The 11,192-nt window shown below is 31.2% G+C and overlaps 1 protein-coding gene across 4 annotated transcripts in view; it reads right to left on the reverse strand.

Moving 5' to 3' along the window:
• The window catches only part of tok (tolloid-like protein 1 tolkin), a 39,143-nt gene extending 32,224 nt beyond the window's left edge, over window positions 1-6,919 (reverse strand). For 3 of the 4 annotated variants that reach the window (XM_018512207.1, XM_018512198.1, XM_018512193.1), the window contains exon 1: window positions 6,688-6,919. In XM_018512207.1, coding sequence (XP_018367709.1) covers window positions 6,688-6,877 — 190 coding nt within the window. In that variant the 5' untranslated portion in view covers window positions 6,878-6,919. The remainder of the gene's footprint in view (window positions 1-6,687) is intronic. The other variant, XM_018512182.1, reaches the window with a different exon arrangement.
• Window positions 6,920-11,192: the final 4,273 nt, after the last annotated feature.

The raw sequence follows: 11,192 nt of genomic DNA on the forward strand, positions 1-11,192 counted from the left end.
GCCGCAGCCAATTAAAAATGCTATGCCGTATTCAGCAAATCTTTTCTTTCAATATGACCAATCTATAAACTATGTACTCTTTTATTAATGTTTAAATATTAATTAACATATATACATATACGGGTGTTCAAAATAAAGCGTTACAAATTTTTATCTCGGAAACATGGCATTATTGAAAAAAATTGTTCAGACAAAAGTTGTAGGGTTCAAAAAGGTCTACTTACTGATCTTAACAGTTTGACTTTGGGTGGCATCGCCAAGGTCAGGTCAAGGTCACATCGTTTTTTTTAATGGAACACCCTACTTTTGATTTCAGATTCTAATAGCCGGATCATGTCCTGGATAACATTTGTAAAGATCAAGGCCATTGAAGATTATTCCTCTTATTTTCATTTTTACATAAAAACGACTTTTTAGTGCAAGAATGAAAATAAGAGGAATAATCTTCCATGGCCTTGATCTTGACAAATGTTATCCAGGACATGATCCGGCTATTAGAATCTGAAATCAAAAGTAGGGTGTTCCAATAAAAAAAATCGTGACCTTGACCTGACCTTGGCGACGCCACCCAAAGTCAAACTGATAAGATCAGTAAATAGACCTTTTTGAACCCTATAACTTTTGTCTGAATATTTTTTTTCAATAATGCCGTGTTTCCGAGATAAAAATTTGTAACCCTTTATTTCGAACACCCAATATAGTATGTATAACGAATTTCAGGCAACCCAAGCACGCGCACGCGCGCGCGCGCGCGCATACACACGCATACACACACACACACACACACACACACACACACACACACACAGGTGTCCCGAAATTCAATATTATTGCAGTAATAATATGGTAATATTATTGCAGTGAGACTTCGTGAAAAATCAAATAATAAAAGTATAAACCATTTTTTTTCTATGAAGTAGTTTCTTAAGTATAAACGTTTAAAGTTTGATTAATCGTAAACGTTAGTTAAAAATTCATCTATCCATATGACGTGCATGCAATGGTGGGTGCGTTCCGAGTTACGCATGAAACGCACGATGTATTGTTTTATCTTTCTTTATTATTTGGTGAACAACAAGAACAAATAAATGATGCATTATGCATTTCAAGCGTATCAGATACTAAACAAAGCATTATCGCTGTGCTAAATATTATATACATTATCACACGAATGGCAGATAACTTTTTAATCAACGCTTATGATTGGCCAAACTTTCAACATTTATACTTAAAAAACTACTTGAAGGAAAAGAATGGCTTACATTTTTATTATTTTATTTTTCACGAATTTTCACGCTGCCACAAGGTTATTATTCCCGAATTTCGAGACACCCTGCATATATAATGCTAATTTAAATTTGAAGTAATACACGCAACATAAAATATAATGTAACATATGTTATTGGTTCAGCAATTTAATTTAAATGTAAAATGTATTAAAATATATTTATATATGTGGCATTAAAATTACATTCTATATATACTAATAGCCATGCGATTGTTCTTGCGCGATAATGTAATCATTAAAGTATATAATGTCGGATATGCGAATATACACATTTTCCACACTAATCACAAAAATAGACTGTTTATTAAGAAACGATTCCTCTCGAGGTGATTGCCATTTTGTTATATGTCGCGAACGATAATAAGTTTGTATTAATAGCGATTAATTATGTTTATGACATTTCTCAATAACGCCATTAATCTGACAATGAGAATAATGATTATTGTAACAATCTGGCTGGTAGAATTGATCTGAATCGTAAAGGAAGTAAATGATGAGTCTTTATAGTTGTATGTCTATTTTCATCTTCTTTCTTACTATTCTTCCATCATCATTCGTCTTTCACAACAGATGAATATTTGATTTAATCCTAAAGGATAAGCCCTCATCACGTTCAGCTTTTGCATTACATTTTACTTCCTGAGTTTGATTCGATTGAATGCCATAGTTTCACGTTCATTTAGAAAATACATACAAAAAATATCAAATAATTATTTCTTTTATAAAATCTCTAAAAAATGATCGAGGAAAGTAGAATTAAAAGCAGTCAGATCTCTGAGATTCGTATTCCGAGATGCAATATAATCAGAATTAAAAGAAATACAGTTGCGGTTATAAAGAATAATGTCTGAATGTGTGCGTGCGTGCGTGCGTGCGTGCGTGCGTGCGTGCGTGCGTGCGTGCGTGCGTGCGGGTGTGTAACAGTGTAGTGTTACTATTTTATATATACACCTCTAATATAACACAAAGCTAAAATAGAGCGGTATAGCAAAGATAATTATATAATTATTGTATACATCATATATTATTTCATCTATCTAATTGAGCACATTACATACTAAACAATGATCGAATTTATCTGATTATGAGATTGCTTATCATATCCAAAGCTTAGATGCTTACACTGTTAAATTTATAATGTCAAATTATAAATTTCATGTTGATATTTTTATTCATTTCTATAGGTCGCTACTGCTCCTATTCAATATGTCGTTAATTTTACTAAACAATAAAGTTAAACGATTCAACTCAAGAAAATTTATTAATTGTCTTAAATTTATTTTTATTATTTACTAAGTGCGTTAATACGTTAATATATGGATATTAATTACTTTAAAAATAACTGCAGAAATGAATTGATTTATATTTTGACACACATGGAAGTTAACATTAAAAATAACAAAATATTACTTAACTGAAGGAATTGGATTATCACTGCTCCTTTGATATTTAACAGAGAATATTATTCTAAATAAATGGTAAAGACTCATCAAAATCTTGTTTCCTCGCTGGAATTAAAGAAAAAGCTTCACAAACTGCGTGTCGGAGGCATACCGAGGGTTAAAAGGTTATCTCTCGATGTGATAATCAAGCAAACAGAAGGAAAGCAAGGCGAATGGCATGTTACATCCCGGTTTAACCAAGAAGATCGAAGAGAATCGATTTGTATTGATTTAATAAATGGCTGTCTTAAATAATGCTTTTTATATTCCTCGTAAATTTAATGTTGTTATACTGTATTACGTCTCGCTAAAAAAATTTTTTTCCAGTCACTTATAAATATGAAAAGGACTTGTTTACTAATGTCTTTTCGGTAGTGTATAATTTATACATTTATATTATATATTTTCGGTATTAATTACTGCAAGCAATAAACTTTAGCAAACTGTAATTAAGAATCGTGTATCTTATTTGCTTTAAAATCTCTATTGACATTCGTGAATGTCTTTTATAATTATATGTAACTTTAACAAATTTATATTTGGTACTGTTCATAGTCTAAGTACATATATATTTTATATACAAATACGTATGTAGTAGTAATCTCCTTATTTATATATTTTTCCTGATTTTATTACTGTTAATTAATTTGCTTGTTTAGATATAATATTAAAATAATATGATGTTGCATGAATGGACGTTGCAAATAATATGCTTTAACTTGAAACGTTCAAGTACATGCGTTGATTCGATATTTAGATATTATAGTCATCAAATATCCACGCACACACGCACACGCACGCACGCGCGCACGTGCACACAACCATATATATATTTATGTATGTAATTTTACACCTTGCGGTAAAACTTACGTCGCATCTTTCGATTTGTTTTGATACCGTTATCAATTACAAGCTGCATATAAATACGTAAAAATATTACACATAATCTTGCTCGATATCATAAACTGTCTATGATGTACATGATATTTCATGCTTAACTATCATCCTAAAAATTTTGATATTAATCAAGATAATAAATATATGCATTAAAGCAATAATATGACTAAAAAGATTTATTCTAAATTTTGTCACGTTACCATTAAATTTTCTAACAGTACATATTTTTATACATTTCAAGTTGTGATATAATAGTTGAAAATATAGAATATTTTTTGTTATCAGGTACGTATATACAATTATTATACTTTGTCGTTATATACTTTAACTTAAAATCTTCTAATTTAAAGAAGAAATTATAGTTAGATGGAAAGCAAGCATCCAACAACAAATAGAAAAGAAAAAGAGGAAGTGGAAGGAGTAGGGAGGAAGAGGAAGAGAATAAGAGAGAGTGAGAGAGAGAGAGAGAGAACCAAAGAACAAGATAGAAAATACCGAAGAAAAGAACAAATCATAAACGAATGTTTCGTAAAGATGAAAATTTATTGTAAAGCAATGTGAAATTAGCTTTTAAGCGAAAAAACTTTGCAGAAACATTTATTTTTGCACTAATTAAACATTATTCATTATTCAGAACGATTTAACTTTTTTTTATATAAAATGAGTATCAATGTTTTTTGATTTAGAAGATAGGTATTTTCGAACTTTTAATGCTGATCAAAACAAATATTTCAAAGAAATTCTCGATCATCCAAGAAATAGAATCATTTTAAGATGAGACCATATGGTAAAATTTGTCATTTATTTTTAAACAAGAAATCACAGCGTGTACAACTAGATACTTTAAGTACAATTGAGAGAAGATAAGAGCGCATGTTCTACAACATGCACCAGGATACATTAACGTTTCGAAAACACACGACGGTGATGTGGCCAACTTTTTCTTTAACCTTCTAAAGTAATCTAGAGCAATATAGAGAAGTATGACATGCTTTTTCCTCATTATAATAGACATACATATAGATGTAGAGCGTACTGATCTTTGTAGGAGGAAACTTGCTTCAAATCTTTCAAATTGGAAGCTAAAGTTTTCGTAAATCATAACAATGGGAGAACAAACTTTTTGAGATGTAATCTTTTTTACATAAAATAATTATGTATATGTATAATGTATACCTAATGAATAATCAATTTGGAGTTACCATCTAAAAATTTAGATGGTCGTATCTCACGCCCAATATACCATATCGAAATTTATCGTTCTCTATCCGTACATGTTTAGACATATATATATATATATATATATAACATATTTTATATTTATATTTACATGTACATACATATACATATATATATATGTACACATACATATATATAACATATTTTGTATTTATATGTACATGTACATACATATACATATATATACACATATATATATATATATATATATATATATATGTATATATCATAATCTCAATTGACGAGATTGATTAGTCTGATGAGGACATACTTAATTATAAAAAAATTTTGTTAATTTAAGGAGTGTGATGTTTGAAAATGTAAATTTGACAATACAAAACAAATTCTGTTTGTTTCAAGTGATCCTACTGGCCAATCGAAACATCGCCATTTTTTGTCTTTGTTCAAGTCACTAATAGATTCTTCACAAAGAACAAAGAATTTAAAAACTTTTATTAGCGATTTACATTACATAGATTGTATTTGCAAAACATCGGATATGAAAGATTTCATCTGCGTTTAACTATTTTTTTTCTTTTGTAATTAACAATAATCGACACTGTGACACTACGAATCAATAACTACCAGACAACACAAAGTCCAAAATTGAGACAAAAGACATGTCTTTTAGACGTAAAAGATACGTCTTTTATTTCTATTTTGGACATTTTGTGTTGTATTACTTTGAGTTTTTTCACTTTGTTATTATATTTCTCAAAGATTATGTAAGCGACTCATACATATAATAATAGGTATTTTATGTGCGAAAAAAAAGTGACGAAAAAATGAACAAAATAATGCACCTAAGAAACACAAACGTTAATTTATCCGGATTATGTTTAAATTATATTATTTAAAACGACTATTATCATCTATATTCTTATATGTTAAAACGATGATTCTATTTAAAGGAAAAATTTTACTCCTATTTTTTTTCAAGACAAGCTACCACCACGTGTGAAAAATGTGCCGTGCCACATCATTCTTCATCCCCTTCTTTTACTCTATTGCTGACTCGTCTACAGTTCGCGAGACATTTCCAAGATAATCATTTCGAGAAGATGAAAAGACGTCCCTACCTCTTCGTTCTTGCAATCCTCAAGCCTCAGTCAAATTCATCTTGAATACAACGAGATAGGTCTCTAAAGCTCTAAAAGAAAAGGAATTACCTAATGGAAAACAGAAATCATTTGTTCGAAAATAATCAAAGCCCAAGAACATTCATCCTTAATTAGTTATCTATTTACATTATTATTTTTTTTGTTGTCAATATTACATTTGTTGTCATATTACAAATTGCTTATATACCTTTGTTATTAAATTGATTGTTTAAACATTGCTTATAGGTATATTTTATGTAAACGCAATAAGTATCGGATAGTTGTATCTAAAATGTTAAGATAGAAAAGGAGACATATTGAAGAATTAATGTGTTTTAATTAGACAAATTCCTTCAATTAAAATTATAATAAAGATTATAGTATACTTGAAGTTAAAGAAAGAATCAAATGTACATATACATATATAATTAAATTACTCACACATGCATTTATAAAAATCTGTTTTTCATCATTTATAGCGATTACAATAAACTTATGCCGGGCCACACTGCATCGTGTCGTGTTCGAAATGAAAAAAATTCATTTGATATTAAAGAAATTCATAATTACATCTATTTTTCTATAAACGTCTGCATTGTTTTTAGCTAGTCCGACATACATATAGTTACTAGTATAAGTAATTATATACTGGTGTAATATAGTATAATTATAATTAGTATAATATAATTACTAGTCTTTCTCTTTACTTTTTTGTACTTACCTGCCTTGCAAATATCAGTGTCTAAATCTCCAGTGATAATGTGCGGAAACTTGGTGTTAAATAATTCCTCGACAGAAAACTTGTGTCGTCGTTTGCCGCGCTCATTTTTATCAGTGACATTTCCAACAGCTCGACAATCGACGATCTTGGCCAGCAAGTAGACGATTGCGAGTACCAAGAGTGTCCTCATCTCGAGATTATCGTATAAAATATTGATACGGCAACGGCGACGCCGGCGATGATGACGACGACGACGATGATGACGATGACCACGATGACGACGTCGACGACGTCGACGGCGACGACGACGACGACGACGACGACGACGAAAATAGTCTCTCAAATACCAGTTGGATCATAACAAATCAAACGTATTACTATCCGCACGTATACATTTTTATATCAATGAAAAAAATTCAAATAAAAACGTTAATTTTTTTACGTGAGTAAATCATTGATCACATTAGTATTCCGCACGTTTTCATTCAACAATTATGACACGTGAGAACAATACGTAGCGAACGCGAGAACTCTCGGAACTCGGAGAACTTGACACGAAATGTCTATTGCATAATATACATTCAATCAATTAGCACGCATTGTCTCAAACATGTAATTTGATTACTGAACAATTAAAATTTACATTATGATTTGCCGGACGGAGCGGACGGCAATCGTCCTTGCGTGGAGAACGTGGAGAACAGACTGAACTGATGATATCCCTTGCGGCAGGCACGAACGCGTCGTTCGAAAGCGCGCGCTCATACTGACATTAAGTCGTGAGAGGGATGAAGAGAAAGGGGGACATATATGTGTATCCAGAGGGGATGCCAACCGGTCCCCTCCTCACAAACTACACAAGGGTGGCCGAGACACTGACCGAGCTTCCGCACTTGGAAGAATGTGGGAACGGATCCAAGAGATTTCTCAATAAATCAGACACACGAATATTTTTCTGCGGGCTGCAGAGAGAGAGAGAGAGAGAGAGAGAGAGAGAGAATATTTACTTTCATTTAAACAACATATTACTTTAACATCATTTAAAGAGGCAAAATAGTTTGATGAAATAATAAATTTTTGTTATTATAATACAAGAAACATATGTTGTTTAACAATTTAATTCCTGCTTCGATTTAGACGCCTTCTTTGATACGTAGACAGATATATTCATCATTGAATATTACGATTAATTTGCAATTATATATTGTCGAATTAAAAAATGAACTGTAACTTAGCGCGCTTGCATTGTAAGTAATTTCTTTGAGATATAAAATGCAGAGACATTTAAAATAAATGACGTACTTGATCAATCAAATAATAATTTAATTATATTTATATGCAGATGCATGTACTTATTATCTTTATGCGAGCACACGCGCAAAAGTATCGTTTAATTATTAAAAGTATTTTGGTCTTAATAACAGTACACAAAAAATAGTAAATTTATACATTACTGAATGGTGAATTTGTGAATATACATCGTTAAATAATTCTAAATAATTCAAGGTTATATTTAGCCCTTATTAGAACATGTGTTTCACATCCCACGTGAGATTCCGTGGTTGGTCGCAAGTATCGAATTACTGTGATATTGAGATCATGACCGTTATGAACACTGCTCGTTTGTTTTAAGAATAAATATACAATAATAACAACAATTTTTGAAAGTGTAGAATGCAAGAAGCGAATTTCTTTCAGTACCCTCTGCATATGACTGCATCTTGCATTCTGATTCATCTCTCAATAATATATTCAAACATGTAATTGCGGTAATTTAAAGCTTGACTCGAGTAGGATAATGTAAGAAATGAGGTAAAATCTTTTCTCATAGTTCTTACTGCATACGCATATATACATACCCAAATGACATAAACACTTTCAATAAATATTCTATAAACATTCGTTGAAAATATTAAAATATTCTTACAATATACTCTAAAAATTATTCTATAAACATACACAGAATATCAAAATGAGACTAATTTAAATATTCCAGATAGGTCGGAATAAATATTCTTTTTCATATTCTAAGAATATTCAGAGAACGTATTTAGTTCAATATAAAGAATATTTACAAAATATTTTCTCTAAAACTAAGGAGTCTATTCTGTAATTATCTCATTCTAAGCAAACGACGTGATGTGAGAAATGGATAATAATGGGTGCCTTCCAACAAAAGAGACACACGTACATGACACGGTGTGACACAGCTAGCTGTGCATTGCATTACATTCTTGTTATTTGTCAATGTTAAACAAGGATTAGATAATTACTGTGTTGTACTGAGTCGCTAATTGTTAGAAGACACCCAATATTTATTATTTTTATTAGTATATTCTTTTATTTTGTTTTTCTTATTAATTTTCATCTGAACTTACCTTTGGTTTAATTGCGTAAACTCACACGGAATGTTCTTTTCAGTGGCACATATTGGCAGTGTTGTGTTATTATTTTGATGATGTGAATGGGCACGAATGCCGCAAGGCACAAATGGCCACGAACAGACACGATCACATGGAGCACAAAAAGATCGAGATTGAATGGTTCATCGATATTGAACGCCATCTACATCTTCAGTACATTTAAATATTCTATGAATATTTAGAGAACATTTAAACAACATGACTTTATTACTAATTTTAACATATTCTAGGCAGATTTACAGATGGTTTCTTATAAATAAGGATATTCTGTGAATACGTATAGACGATTCTTTTGATAATATTCTTGTAAAGGTATATCCCACACAGTAAAAGAAATCTGTGGAATCTCGTCAAGATATCGTGCTGGGATATCGCAATATCTCAAAGATATGCAATAGATATCTGGATATATGTCAGATATCAATAGGATATACTAATGTCCGCACCAAAGAGGGATTAAGATATCTCAAGTTTAAGCGAAATATATTCTTACGTTATTCTTGAGATATCCATGATTATTGTTGCTTATAGTAAAATCTGAAATGTTATCGTAGGTATATTATAAAGATATATTAGAGATAATTATAGTATCTAGTCGGGATATATTTGGAAGAATGTTTTTTATAATTATAATGATGGCTTAATTTACACCGATTATACAGAGACATATTACGGTAGTATGTAATCTCGAAGGTTTCTGGCATGCTAAAACCAAATCCATAGCCCAAATTGCACCATTACGTCAAGTTTCTAAAATATTCTAACCTTAAAATTCCAAAAAGGAGTCCAATGTAGAACCAGCTTTATTTGGCTGTTCAGAAATGTACGTGTAAACACACCTTTAAATTATAAAACCTAATTATGTGTGTGAATACCTTAGAACATATACTACTAGAAGGAGCATAGGCCTATAATCCCATTCTTTCAGCTGAAGCCGAGAAGATTGACAAGGAGATAGAATGTGTCTAGTCAGCAATGTGCATGTGCTCAGACCATTCGCACGAGGTCTGCGGGGTGAAGAGAAAAGACGACAAGCATGCGCATTACAATTTAGGATCACACATTCTATCTCCATCCTTGTCAATCTTTTCTGCATTCTATCGCCATCCTTGTCAATCCTCTCGACTTCAACTTTTCGAGCCTATGCTCCTTCCAGTAGTATATGTTCTAAGATGAATACCACCTGAAAAGATAATTTCCTTAATTATGCCCTTATATATGTACGTACATTATAATTACGCACTATTCTATAAGTTTTATATATAAAGAGACATCTTAGAAACGACTGGAAGATATTTTATCTGTTAGATGTCTTCAGAATGTCTCTGAGATATATTGTACACATTTACTTTGTTCGGGGTAAGATATCTCCTAAATATCTTATACAGGAAGTGTATTCATGATATAGTCATTATAATATACTGATATAGTCATTATAATATACTGATAACATCTTAAAGATATTGAGATATATTTCGTATATCCGCGATAATTTTAATATATCCCATAGATCTCCATTGCTGTGTGGGATTTGAAGCTTCATAGAATATTCATATAATATTGTGTGTTATCTGGGTATATTATAGATTCGACAACTTTTGTTTTCTTATAATTGAAATAATTATTAGGTCGTAACTGGTAAAAATTTGTTAAGAATTAAATAATTATAAAGTTAAAATGTTAATAAATAACTAATAAATGATGTACACAAGAATTTGTGAGGACTCCGATCGGCATTTAGGTTGCGCGCGCGGGTTGGTGAAGTAAAGGAGCAGGGTACCTCTTATGGAAATAATCGGAATGGATTCCAATCGGAATTATTTCATTTCCTCCAGAAAACACAATAGAAATCTAGGGAATAATTGAATATTTCCGATCGGAATCGATTCCGACTTGTTCTATGATAGGTACCCAGGAACCGCAAGCTGAAAATCGGCCGAAATATACAACAAAATCCCAGCTCGGATTTGCTTCAGAGGAATAATTATGATTGGCCAACTTCATAACATCGATGTTATAACTTCGATCAACGTAAATTGAGCCGTAGTAAATAACACGTAAGCAGTAAGCAAATTGACCAAT

This window comes from Trachymyrmex cornetzi, unplaced genomic scaffold, assembly GCF_001594075.2.
Source record: "Trachymyrmex cornetzi isolate Tcor2-1 unplaced genomic scaffold, Tcor1.1 scaffold1121, whole genome shotgun sequence".
Lineage (NCBI taxonomy): Eukaryota > Metazoa > Arthropoda > Insecta > Hymenoptera > Formicidae > Trachymyrmex > Trachymyrmex cornetzi.